Source organism: Cnephaeus nilssonii (assembly GCF_951640355.1).
Source record: "Cnephaeus nilssonii genome assembly, chromosome: 3".
Lineage (NCBI taxonomy): Eukaryota > Metazoa > Chordata > Mammalia > Chiroptera > Vespertilionidae > Cnephaeus > Cnephaeus nilssonii.
In genome coordinates, this window is record NC_137074.1 from 62902756 (window position 1) to 62917504 (window position 14749).

Below are 14749 nucleotides of genomic sequence, written 5' to 3' on the forward strand. Positions count from 1 at the left end.
ATCAAAACCGCCTATGAGGCACCCTGCCAAATAAGTGTAAATATCTTTGGGAAAGCTAATATCTAACACAGAGCTTGGTGAAAGAGGATCTAGCCTTTGGAGAGATAAAAATATTATCATTGGTTACCTTAGGTCTTAGAAAAACATTATTCTGGGAAACATAAAGAATTTTCCTAAATACAGAATTATGGGCTGAATATTTCATTTTCTTACAAATAATTATCATTCCAGAAACTACACATTTTGCATTCATTCCTTTTGGCTATTAATTTAGCTATAGAGACACATATTATGTAGAAATTTTTATAACATGTATCAAACTGCAAGAAGCACCATCTCATTCCTATTATTTCCCACAGTGCCTTGGCATAAAAAGGCACTCTATACCTATTTGTAGAATGTAATCGACTTGAAATTAGTACTGTAAACATATTCAACATTGCTCCTTGAACTTTATCCCAACCCCACTACCAAATGAGGACTCTTTAAGATCAGCCCTATCTTACTCATCTTTATGACCCCCAAGCCCTAGCACAGTAAAAAGTTAATATACATGGAAGGAAAAAAAGGAAGGAAGAAAGGGAAAGAGAAAGAGAAGGAGGAAGGGAAGGATGAAGAAAGCAAACAAGGAAGGAGAATGAGAGGTTGGAACACACTAAGTTAATTTTTCTATTCAGATAATGGCAAATACCATTGTAAAACTATGCTCTTCTCCAGATAATTATTAATGATTCCAATTAGAAAGAAGTAATGGGGAAAAAAAAGATAAGAAAGGGGTAAAGAGACCATGAAAATAAAATACAACCAAGATCAACACAGAAAAACTAGGACAACTCGGGTTACACTTCCTACCAGAATCAGTCAATACCCCTTGGTAGCCACCCAGTCAGCATCTTTGATTTCTGGCCACTGAGATGTGTTATCTTGGTAATACTATGGCACTGAATATGCCACAGCAGAAATTTGGAATTTTCTACTGGAGAAAGTCAATAGGTTACCACGGTTAGAAGAAACATATCAGAATTCCTTCACTGAGAGCCCAATGGGCACACTGCACTGTTCAGGAGACACCAAAGACATAATCACCGAAGGAGGCTTGCTGGTTATCTCCTCATGGCTGCAGGAGGGCAGTGTCTCAGAGATGCCTTGAACACTCCTCCTCCTACTAAGGAATAATCATCAGGAACACACTGAAACCTTGTGGACATAAGCATGTTGAGAAATGGGCAGGCAGAGTACCAAAGCAAAGAGAGGGAGATATAGTTGAAGGATTAAAAGAAAACCAACTCCAAAGGTCCTAATGCAAATGACATCCACCAGTAACAAACCCATAAATAATTTTTTAAAGGTGGTAAAATAAACTACATATTTATAATTTACAAAGCATTTCCTTATATATTAAAGCAGCGATCAAATTTGGTGTAAAAGTTTTGACCAAATTATTGTCTTGCATGATCTCTTTTGACTGTTTTGCCCCAACCCCACTCACTTTCTCAGATTATCTCTCTACACCTCTCCAGACAACCCAAAGTAGGCATCCATTTCCAAACAGGAGAGACCAATTGGAAATATTGTTATTTTAACCTGGATTGCAAAACAATCCAATGGAAGATAGAATAAAATGATGTGCAGGGCCCATGGGAATTTGGGTCTAAGATGCTGTGATAGATCTCCTTGTCATCTCTAGTTTCTGTGATTCCATGAAACTCACTACATCTGGGTAATTTGTGCTTGTCACACACAGCACGCAAGACTAATAGATACATCAGTCCAAAGAAAACTACAGGCAGCATTTCAGGATCTAACCCAGAGGACACTACTTAGCCGCAGCTCAGAAACAATAATAAATTTGACTTTTAATTACCCTCAAGTTGAACTTTACCTACACCTTCAATTACTTTTCAATGCACATAATAAAATCAGACCAACTGAGATATTCTTCAGCCAGAACTTATAAAATTTAGGGCAGAGGATGATTTCTATTTGTTTTTTACTGACCAGACACACTTTTAATCAAATATACGTGTAGAATAAGCAAGGTTGCAGGAAGATTATATGGATGAGTGAACAAATTATCTGTAATTTAAGTCTAGTCACTTCTCATTTATTCAATATCTGACATTTACTGAGCATGTACTACATAAAATACTTTACTAATTCATTCGGATTATCATAACTTGAAAAATAATACACCTAAATGTTCTTAAGATATATTATATTTTAGACTTTTCATTGATCCAAGCAGTCACTCTATTAATCCACATCATGATCATATACCTAAAAATCACATCATGTCTTTCTGTCTACGCTCACAATTTTAGAAATCCCTGTTTAAAAATATGGTCTGAGCAATGTCAACTATTTTCTATATTTTAAAAGCATGATTAATTTCTAAAATGTTTCAAGATACATAATAAGCAGTCTGTCATATGCAAAATAATTTCAGCCATCATAACTGAGGCTAAACTCTTCAACCTAAAGAAAAGTAGTTAACAGTGGTTCGTTTTTATGGGTAAACTAAAACCAACACCATATTCTTTACCACATGCCTTACCTTGTTCAGGAAAAAAAAAAAAATCCTCATCTTCTTAACCCCAAAGTCTGGGCCCTGGGGCAGGTATGTATTTAGAATAAATATTTAAAATGAATCACTGGTACAAAGAGGCATGTGATATAATAACAATAATAATATAATCTGGCTTCTTACAGAATTTGGGGGCAAGATAAAAGAGGCAGAACTGAAAATATTTAGAATAATCATCTGCCATCCTCCCATATCTAATTTGGAGGAATGGAAATAAAGGCGAATTTCCAATAATTACTTTTTCAATCTAACGGGCAGATGCCAAACATTTCCCAGGGCGTTCTCATGGAGTAGGTCCTTTTCCAAGGGCACAGTGTGGTCCAGTCTAAATTTGGGTCCTTGGACACACCATGGGTTAAGTCTATGAAGTTCTAAAGGAATAAACCAAATTTTTTAAACTGGTACAGAAACAACTTAACCTGTAAGTTCTTTGGGGCTGAAAGGTGTTAATGAGTCGTACTTGGCTGCAGAAAGACCATGGAGACTGTTGGCCTCCTTCAGCACTGTGGGTGGGTGGGGTGAGGGACAGGTCTCAGTCTCCAGGGGTGAAGGTCTGTTAAATTTATCTTGCTTTGGAAATGCTCTATTTCCATTCCGCACAGTCTCTTTGGCAATAATGGTGAAAACACTCCAATTTTCAAGTAAGAGCTTCAAACCAAAGAAAATCCAGAACATGTTTGTAATCACAGTCAACCCTCAGTTATTTATGCAAATGGCAGAAAGTAGCATCTTCTATACTAAAATGATAATTTATGTTTAACTTCACAACATGTTCTATATTGGGGGTTTTTGGCAACATTAGCAGACTTATTTTCCTAATTAGTTTGACCCCGATTACTGTTATAATTAGCATACTCCGAGCATACCCACACTACTCATCAATTGCTGGTGGCGAGAATGCCCAGTAACATATTGTGGGATAAGGGAAAGGTGGTCTGAGATTATGTTTTTGCTGCTGGCAATTCAGAAACTAGATCATCTGCATCAATAAGGAGTTGGCTATACTCATAACAGGCACTTCCTAAAGCCAAATAATCACGTTAGTTACTTCCTGTCCATAAAATATATGTGGCCTCGGTAATTAATTAAACTAAGTCTATCTTGCACACAGAATGTATATTTTTTAAAACTAAGATTACCTAGCTTTCCTGTTTATGCCAATCCTATTAATAAGGTAATCGCCACATCTTCCTAGTCCTGGCTGCTACCTGCCGGAGTTCTCCCTCACAATTGGAGACATTTGGGAATATAAGTGGCCAGAGTTAGCTCCTAGTCCTGCCTCTTTGGGGAATTAAGCACAGCTTTCCTTAATTTCTTGAAAACACCTTCTAGACATTCCCCTCTCCCTTGATGGCCCAGGTGGCCTGGCTTTCAGCAAGGCCCCGGTGGGCTACCCACCCGTGGCCTCTGACCCTCCCAGGAGCTCACCTATCTTGTCCTCGGCTTGGCTGCCCTCCGAAGCCTCCGTGGGAGGCTGGGTTGTTGCCTTGGTGGCAGCATCCTCTGCAGCAGGGGTGGTGGCAGCAGCAGCAGTGACAGCAGCAGGCACATCGGCTTGTTTAGGCTCCTCCTTGGCTGGGGCGTCTTCGGCCTTGGAGGACGGCGAGTTGTCAGTGGAAGCTTTAGTGGCACTTTCTGTCTCAGCAGAGCCGGCCTTCTCCTCTGAGGGGGCAGGAGCCTGGGGGGCTGCCTGCTCGGCTGCAGCATCAGAGGCGCCCTCCCCCTTCTTCTCCTCGGAGGGAGCTTCTCCTGCTTTACCGGCCTCCTCAGGCTTGGGGCCAGTGGCCGGGGCCTCGTCAGCGGTAGTGGGACCTTCTCCCTCCTTCTTCTCGGCGCCATCAGCAACAGGGGCGTCATCCTTCTTCTCATTCATTTCGGCCTCAGCAGCTTGAGCATCGCCCTTCTTCTCTCCTTTGAGCTTTTTCCTTGTTATGTGTCCACGGAAGCTAGCCTGAATTTTGGTCGCGGCCTTATGAGCTTTATCTTCTGGTTTGATGCCATCTTGTTCGATCTTTTGCTCCTCATCATTTTTTTCAACCTTTGTGGAGAAAAGGGGGGAAAAAAGAAGAGGTGGAATGATGCTTTTCCCCTTCAGATCATAGCATTTAACAAATAGTTATTGAATGATTTGTACTGTGCCACGCACAGACATCAACAATACCGTGGAAATTCAAATTAAGCCTCCTCTCTCTTCATGGTGGAGAATTGAGTAGAAAACACATTATTTTATGGGAAAACACATCCTTTGGGCCTTGCAGAATCACTGGCATGGATTTAGTTGTATTTCCTTCCCCAGCTCTATGTCTCTGCATTGCCAAACTTCAACCAGCCATTCCATAGATGTACCTTGGCTATTCAGATCACATCCACTCTAGGTTTTAATCAAAGATCTCTGAAAGATATTGTTTTTTCAGGGTTTCTGAGAGGAACTCTATACAAAACTTCACATTTAAAAATATTATGGAAAAGTCTGTGTCGTTGTCTTTTCCCTCCCAGGATTTCAAGTCTGGTCAAGAAATTAATAGATTCAGGGCAAAGAGTATGGTAAAGGTTTAGACAATGAATTCTCTCAAAACTGCCTGGTACTGGCACAAGAACAGACATATAGATCAATGGAAAAGAATAAAGAACCCAGAAATCGACCCAAACCACTATGCTCAATTAATATTTGACAAAGGAGGCAAGAGCATACAATGGAGTCAAGACAGTCTCTTCAATAAATGGTGTTGGGAAAGTTGGACAGATATATGTTAAAAAAAATGAAACTAGACCACCAACTTACACCATACACAAAAATAAACTCAAAATGGATAAAGGACTTAAACATAAGACGGGAAACCACAAAAATACTAGAGGAATCCACAGGCAGCAAAATCTCAAACATATTCCGAAGCAACTTCTGCACCGATACAGCTCCTAGAGCAATGGAAAATAAAGAGAAAATAAACAGATGGGACTATATCAAAATAAAAAGCTTCTGCACAGCAAAAGAAACCATCAACAAAACAACAAGAAGGCCCACTGCATGGGAGAACATATTTGCCCATGTTATCACCGATAAGGGTTTAATCTCCAACATTTACAGGGAACTCATACAACTTAACAAAAGGAAGATAAGCAACCCAATCAAAAAATGGGCAACGAACTAAATAAACACTTTTCGAAAGAAGACATAAGGAAGGCCAAGAGACATATGAAAACATGCTCAAAGTCACTAATCACCCGAGAGATACAAATCAAAACGACAATGCCGTACCATCTCACACCTGTCAGAATGGCTATTATCAACAAATCAACAGATGACAAGCGCTGGCGAGGATGCCGAGTAAAAGGAACCCTTGTGCACTGTTGGTGGGAATGCAGACTGGTACAGCCACTGTGGAAGACAGTATGGAGTTTCCTCAAAAAACTAAAAATGGAACTCCCATTTGACCCAGTGATCCCACTTCTAGGAATATATCCCAAGAAACTAGAAACACCAATCAGAAAGGATATATGCACCTCTATGTTCATAGCAGCACAATTTACAATAGCTAAGATTTGGAAGCTGCCTAAGTGCCCATCAGCAGATGAGTGGATTAAAAAACTGTGGTACATCTATACAATGGAATACTATGCTGTGGTAAAAAAATAAGGAATTCTTACCATTTGCAACAGCATGGATGGAATTGGGGAGCATTATGCTAAGCAAAATAAGCCAGTCAGAAAAATATAAATATCACATGATCTCACTCATTTATGGAAAATAATGAACAACATAAACTGATGAACAAAAGCATATCCAGAGAAGCATTTTTCAGACCATCAAACCTCAGAGGGAAGGTAGGGGAGGGTGGGGGTAAAGGGGAGAGATCAACCAAAGGACTTGTATGATTCCATGTCAGCCTAACCAATGGACACAGACAACAGGGGGTGAGGACATGAGTGGGGGGGAGGGATTGGGGGCAATGGGGAGATAAGGACACATATGTAATACCTTAATCAATAAAATAAAATAAAATAAAATAAAATAAAATAAAATAAAATAAAATAAATTATATCAGGGTTTTGTACAATTGCAAAGGAGTTCAGGGCTTTGGGGCTTTTGCTTAAAATGTGACAATTCAGAATACTGGTCACAAAATGATGTCTACTTTCCCCTATGTGTGGTCCAACATTAGTAGTCAACACACTAGATCTTTGCAATTTGAAGACAGAAAGTGGCCATTATTCTTGTTTAAAAAAAAAAAAAGAAAAACACCGTTTCCACTTTTGAAAAAGTGGTATATATTCACCAAATCACAATTTCTTAACCCCAAAGCAATTTAAACCTAAAATTAGTTTTATGTTATTACCGATAGTCATTCTAGTACTGAAATCAAGAGACTAAAATACAAAATTTTTATCATTTGATGAAACATTTACAGCATAATATGCTGCATATAACTTTTTTCCACAAGGAAATTAAATCAGAGGATAGGCATAGAAGGTATATTCATGGAAATAAATATGCAGTATGGGCAAGTACCCAAATTCCATATAACTGCATTGTTCGCCATGGTGCCCAATGGGGTTGCTTATAGTCTCCGTGCATTCCTTCCTTTAACGCTGGAGCACTGCGGAAATACAACAGTGAACGATGCAACAACTTTCCTTTAAAAAACAACAATAATAGCCCTAGCTGGTTTGGCTCAGTGGATTGAGTGGAACGACAGGTCTCAGGTTTCATTCTGGTCAAGGGCATGTACCTCAGTTGCAGGCTCAATCTCCAGCCTGGTTGGGGGTGGGTATGGGAGGCAACCAATTGATGTCTTTCTCATATCCATGTTTCTCTCTATCTCTCCCCATCTGTTCACTTTCTCTAAATATCAATGGAAAAAATATATTTGGGTGTGGATTAATAACAACAACAACAACAACAAAAAGAGTGCTTATTATGTACTGAGTCCTATGGTTGGCTTCAATCTTGACTTTGGCCTGACCGTGGCCTTTGCTGCAGTTTAAGAGTAAGCTACAGCAGGCCAACACAGTGGTACGTTTTCCACCTGTCGTACCAGCTCTGCCCCAGTGACCTAGATCCAGCTAATCATGATGTAGGCCTGTCTGACATAATTTGGACAAACATATGAGCCTGTTGTTAGGTAAATTAATAATGTGCAGTGGATATACAAAAGTATTTTTAAAATAAACTATTTATGACTGTAAAAGCAGGACTGATAATTTTCCAGTAAAATCCAAGACAACTTCTTCTTCTTCCTCAGGTAACTGTGTGTATATCCACACAAAGAAAGAAGGACTAACTGAAAAGCACTTTGCACAGGTCCCTCCTCCAGGGACCATGCTGCACTGCTCAGTTCTCTGATGAACTACCGCCTTCCCACTCTCCTGCTGCTCCTGAAGACTCCTACTGGGACACAAGGCACAATCTGGGGCACGGGAGCAGCTGTCCCTGCCAGGCACTCTCTGCTCAGAGATGGAAGCATAACCCTGTTAAATTAACAGTTGTGAATGGAGCATGGAGCCGAGATGCTGTTAATTTATTTTACTCTATCTTGACTTTTCTGAATGAGGCACCATGTTATATGACAGGACATCTGCACTTGGGCATTGATGCCAAGTGGTTCTTTAATACAAATACTGCTCCTTGGGAAGTAGACAAACCAATTATCTCAGAGAGGGCAGGTGTGCAGAAAAGACCCTCCATTGATTCAAGAAAGCTACAATTTTAGAGCCCCTCCCCTTTTTTCAGAACATAAAGTGAAGGAGATTAAATTCTTAGAAAGCTGGAAAACAATAAAATAAGGAAGCTGGGAATCTGCATGATATAAAGAAAGAAACTTTATGTGGATAAAGGAAGAGCTCCACTCAATCCTTCTGTTCCAATTTCAATTTTTCTGATCATCTGCCACTTTACCTTTCAAATGATTAGTGTTTAAGCTTCTGTACACAGCCTCTATGTTGAAATGATTATTTAGAAAGGCACAGAGTAGATTTGTGTGCCAAGATTGTGGGACCAGGTTCACCTGAACAATCCAGGAGTTTAAGAAACACAAGAGAGGAAGGGGTAGGCAGGAAGGAAGAGAATTATGAAGATTGAGTTAGAAGTGAGAGGTGAAAATTATTCTGTAAAAGGTAGGTGCCCAGATGGGTTGATACACCCAAAGAGGTGCTCAAAGTCCTCCATGGGCATGTAGCTCTACCTGGAGGAACAGGCTGGACCATTTGATGTCATTAGAAATTTAGGGAAACTGGATTTTAGAGATTGGTTGGAAAAAGACAAGTATTACAAATATTTTCGATAGAGGGAGACAGGGATAGAAAGAAAAGGGGGCAGGAAGGGAGGAGAAGGAAAGGAAGAACAGAAGAGGAGAGAAGAGAGGACAGAAGGAGGAGGGAAATGGAGGGAAGAAGTCAGCCTATGAGGTCAGACTTAAGTGATTGAACAGAGGCATCTAGAAACAAAATTATTTTAAATAAAAACTGGGTCATAAGCTAGACAGTGCCAGATTATGTTTGTGTGTGTGTGTGTGTGTGTGTGTGTGTGTGTGTGTGTCTTTTTTAAAAAAACTGTAATTGATTCTATTAATATAGCTTAAACTAGAGGTTATTTTCTGGTTTAATTCATTTCACAGTACTAGAAGTAGTTGGACTGAGAGCATATTTTGTAGAGAGATGAAGGAAGAAGAGAACCTTTCCTAAGACTAGCTGTGGGGGCAACCCCAAGATGTCAGGCCAAATTGAGCTTTCTCAACAAGAAACAGAAACCCCGGCTGGTGTAGCTCAGTTGTCTTGTGCACCAAAATGTTGCTGGTTCGATTCCTGGTCAGGGCACATGCCAGGTTGTGGGCACATGGCGGTAGGGGGCGTGCAGGAGGCAGCTGATAGATGTTTTATTCTCACATTGATGTTTCCCTCTCTCTCTTCTTCCTTCTTCTCTCTCTAAAAATCAATAAAAACATATTTTTAACAAAAGAAACAGAAGACTATATCTAAGACAAAGGACTTTTGAGCCCCAGGAAACCAGAGATCAGTCAGTACATTTAGCACAACCTTTTCAGTTTCTAAAAAAAAAAAAAAAATAAATAAGCCATCCTGGCCCTGAAAAGTTACCTGCCGCAATTCAGAGTGTGTGAGTGGCTCAACTCAGGTCCTCTCCTCTCCCACCCAACCCAGGTCCAATTTTGTTGCTTCAGTGACCTGGAATAGCTTGGTCTTTCGTGTAGCAGACAATCCATTAAGCACCCTTGTAACATTCTCATTTATCTACTTATTTAACAATACTGAGTGCCTATACAAGGCACCTTAGACACTCTACTGAGATGAATGGTGTATCTACCCACACAGGACACACAAGATTCCTTTTTAAATGTTATTTGTTAAAATAAGTTCATAGTGCTTTAACAATCAGTAGTTTACCAGGAATTCACGGCAGACACCTGATCTTCTAACCATCTTGTGGAGTAAGGCATCCTATATAATAAAAGGCATCCTATATAATATGCAAATTATACATCCTATATAATAAAAGCCTAATATGCAGGCGGTCGTTCGACCCACAGTTTGACCTGGAGACTGAGAGTTCAACCACTCGCTATGATGAGTGCTGACTACCAGGGGGTGGCACGGAACATGGAGGTCATCGGTGACATGGAACTGGCAGTGGGCAGCACTAGAGGCGCTGCCAGCCCTGATGGGCCCTGATGAGAGCAGAACCATGGCAGGATGGTGGAGCAAGTGAGCGGGTGGCACCAGGCCAAGGTGGGTGCAAGCGGGGGGCCTGATTGCCCTGCCAATTGCCCCATAGAGAGAAACCAGTGGCAGCAGCGGGGGGCAATTGGTGCTCCCAGGTGCTGAGAGAGCTGGGTGGGGAGCCCAGCCCTGACCAATTGCCCCGCAGACAGCAACCAGCAGTTGGCAGGCCCTGATTGCCTGATCAGGGCCAGGCCCTGGGCTGGGACAGGGAACTGGGGGTGAGTGGTGGCGACCAACCTCCCAGGCGCCCAGGCGGGCAGGCTGCGATCTCTCGCTGGCTACCTGGGGGCAGGGATAATGGAGATGGAGGTGCGGTGAAAATGCGGGGTGTTCACTGAGCTCGCTCTCTTCCCCTGCTACCCTCCCCCGGGACACCAGGGCTTGCACACTGGGGAAGCCCCCATGCTCAGGTGCTAAGAACCCATGAGGAGCCCACCCCGCACCCGTGCAGCCTCTTCCAGGTGAGCCAGGTCACAGCCGCTGGGACTGCAGGGGCCTGTCAGCCTCCCCAATGGCTTCACACAGGAGCCGGTCTGCAAGGGTAGAGACCATGCTACCCACCCAGCTTCCATGCAGCGCCTCTGGGCAGCCCAGAAGCCCATGCTGCGCCCCAGCCTGCCGCGCTCACCGCATCTCCATGTGGAGACTCAAGAGCCGTGACTCAGGTGAAGAGGGGCGAATGGAGGCCTGGGGGCCCAGGTGCTGCCCAGGGCCCAGAGGTCATCTGGGACCTGCCCTTCCATGCCGGACACTCGTGTTTCAATTGCAGGCCAGGCCTAGGGACTGCACCCATGCACGAATTTCATGCACTGGGCCTCTAGTATAGAATAAACATGTGAGTTATAGATGGAGGAGGTCCATAAAAAGAGTATACTGGAATTTAGTGGTTAAAGAGTCAGTTCATAAGTCTCATTAAAATATGTAGGTTTATTATTATTATTTTTTTTGTACTCAGCCTTGCCACAAATAAGCTTTGTGCTGAGCTCTGATGTCTTCTGAGGGAATTTAAAAATTATTCTGTTTTTACATATAATTGTTGCTGAATGTGAAATTCACTGAGTAGGACATTCCAGTGCAGTGTATTACAAGTAGGACGAGTACCACTACTAGTTGTAATAACTTCTTCGGGAATTTTCATTGTTGTAGCTTAGTATTTTTACTGACCAATATATTTGGGAGCTCTGTAATTTATGAAGTCTTAGAGAAAACCATGGTATCTGAAATCTTTACTTTTCAACCAAGACTAAAATCTTGGATGAAGTTTGGTCTGAAGAAGATGAAGGGTACCATTACACTCATTTGTTGGGACCTAGTCAAATTTCTACATCCTTTAGATGAAAGGGCAATAATTTTCATTAATATTTAAGAATTACAGATAAGAAAGCAAAAAAAAAAAAAAAAGAAGTAGTTATTTAATATCCAACATTGTTATTCTGCTTAATAGTTTCTTTTCTCTCTGGGGGAAGGAGACGTGGATAACTTAGGATTTATTCTAAGATGTCCAAACATTTGCATTCTTTATGTCACAAAAGAAATTTGGGCAAAAATCCATGAAAGCTGACTTTAGAACTAAAATAACATCATCCATTTAACTGGGACACCTCAATTCATTTAACGTTTTCCAATTATCATAGGAATGCCTCAACCTTCAGAGCACTGAAAAACTTGGCCCTGTATCTACTGCTGCCAGCTATAAATACTACTTTTATAATACCTCAAAGTTTCTCTTAAGCAGGATTGAATTTTAAATGCTTTAGAAAGTCATAGATGTAATACCAATTCTTCTAATAATATTTTTAGTGAACCAAAATATTTTCAACTTGATTGAGCAAAAGATATTTCTGAGAAGCAAAATTGAAGGGATATAAATATTCTAAGCAAAGTTTTCTTTAGCACAGTATAGTTTACATGCCTATGAGAATCTTATTAACCCATAGAAAAACAGAATAAAGTGTTGATGGATATATATATAAAATCTGGAAGATATTTACTTATGACTCATTCTATTTTTAATTAATAATTTATTGAGGTGACACACACATAAGAAAATTTCACTATTTTTTAAGCGTAGTTGATTTTAAGCATAGTTGATAGCACATACTTTAGGGGAAATATCTAAATATTAAAGGAGTTCGCAGTGGAGTTTCTGTGCTTTCTTTGAACCAAGCCAAAGTTCAGAAATACAGTGAAATGCCCTTATGGGGGAGGGAAAGGAAAGGAAGATGGGCCAGTCTCCTCCAGTTACGGAGATAAATTGCCTTCAGGTTTCTGGGCAGTTGTAGAAAAGAAGAAGGTGTTATTTAAAAGATGAATAGGCACTCCCAGAATACATAGGGTTCCTTCAACAGTCAATCCAGTTTTAAAAATCTAACTATGGTGTGAGGAGTTGGGGAGCAGGAGGTAGGTAGAAACAATGAAACTGGTATGATTTTGCCAAGAAATATCATCACTTTTTGAAACCTCTGGTTTTCAGTCCAGTGAAAAGTCTTTTTTTAGTTCCTGGGCAGGTGAGAGCACAAATATATGATAACTAAGCAATTCTCCAGGGGAATGTGAAACATCAAGAGTGATCTTTCAAGTCCTGGGGGGCAGTAGTAAAGGAATTTGTTTTTTCCCTTCAATTGAAGGGTGCAGCATACTGCTGCAGCTCCAGAGTTATAATAAGTAGACAATAAATGCTCATTAATTGACTCACTATGTAAGAAAACCAAATATCCTATATTGGACATTGGAATAGTAATGTTAGCTTTTCAGATAATAGCTGGTGATCAAGATATAGGTCTTCAGCTCAATTTCATATATTATTTATTTAACATGTACAGCCCACCTGCTTCCAAAAGAATATGAGGAGGCATGTTCAACACAGTATGAGGTAATACTGGAGAACTCAGTGTCCAATCAAAAGCGTTATCTTTATTTTATTTTATTTTATTTTATTTTATTTTATTTTATTTTATATATTAGTAATTCTATTTGTCCCACAAAGATAGATAGAGAAGAGGCAAAGGGCACATTAAATTAGTGCCTTCTAACAGACAAGCATACTAAAGACTTTGTCTATTTTGTTTAAAGCCGAATCTCCAGTTTCTAAAATAGCATCTGATATATAGTAGATGATCATTAATATTTGTTGAATAAATCTAAATTTAAACATTGCAGTGCCACTTCAGAAAGATGACGATAGGCAAAGAACAGCATCTGGCTAAGACAAGTATGTTTCCCCAACACCTAACTGAATAACTGACTTCATATGGTGAAGTTGAACACAAAAACCAATTATAAAAATGAATGTGCAAGGGTCAGACAAGGAGAGAAGTCACACAACTATAGAAATGACATTATGATAAAAGTAATTTTAAAAGCTCCTAGAAATGTCAATAAGTCTAAGATAAAAAATGACATTCATCTTATCTATGGATTGCCTACAGTCATATCAATCGAATTATTTTTTAAATATATATTTCTGCTTTTCCATTAGTAAAACAGGTGAAAATATTCATGGGGGATTATTAGAGATGCTCCCCTTCTCTCTATTTATACTTATCAGTATAATGAGCCTCAGGGCCTAAAGTTGTAGGATGGGATGACTATTCCTTGGTCATTTAAGGAAGGAAGGCCCCATTTCTCAAACTGGGAGTGGGAGGAGCCCAGGTTTGACATGAGGCACTTAGTTATGTTGGTTGATCTATCAGGGCACATGCTGAACAGAATAATTTGCCTAAACTCTTTCAGAAAAATCCTTGGTATGGCAGACAAAGGTATAAGTAACCTGACTGAATCAAAGTCAAAGTCACTGATGCCCAAGTAAACACCTGCTGAGAGTCAGCTTTGGGAGGAAGGGGCTCCACTCTTGAGCAGCAGGAGAAGATCCTTTGATAAGCATTGCCTGTTTGCTATCTCTACCAGTGTCTATTACCTCTATCAGTGTTCACTACCTCTACAAGTGTTCACTATCTCTGTAAGTGTCCGTTACCTCTACAAGTATTTACTACCTCTACGATTGGCATGCTCAAAGAAGGGAAAGGTGGGCAGACACTACACCCTGTTCTTGGAGAGAGGTGTCTGTGCCTATAGAGACCACTAACAGACAAAAGTCAGCATACTAAAGACAGCATACTAGAGTTAGGAACAAAAAGGGAGGGACTCCCCCATCAAGCCACTGAAAAGGCTGAAATCACACACCAGGACATAAGAGGGACTGTGAGACTTCTGCTAACAACTGGAGAAAAAGGGAGAACAGCAGGCAGCCAATGCATCTGGGAAAAGACAGAAAAGCAGCCTAGTAACAGACAGCCCCTTGTATCACTATCGCAGATGAATTCTTCTCAGTTGAGAGTTCATAAGAGTGAAGCACAGCCTGAGCTACTGGAGAAGGTACTCAGAGCCAACCAGCAGAAAGAGAAGCCCGAGCCCAGGAACCTGGCAGAGAACTGT

The 14749-nt window shown here is 40.6% G+C and overlaps 1 protein-coding gene across 1 annotated transcript in view; it reads right to left on the reverse strand.

The window, feature by feature from the left end:
• The window catches only part of GAP43 (growth associated protein 43), a 104540-nt gene that overhangs the window by 40615 nt on the left and 49176 nt on the right, over positions 1-14749 (reverse strand). The window contains exon 2 of the mRNA XM_079766438.1: positions 4013-4622. Within this exon, the coding sequence (XP_079622564.1) occupies positions 4013-4622 (610 nt within the window). The remainder of the gene's footprint in view (positions 1-4012; positions 4623-14749) is intronic.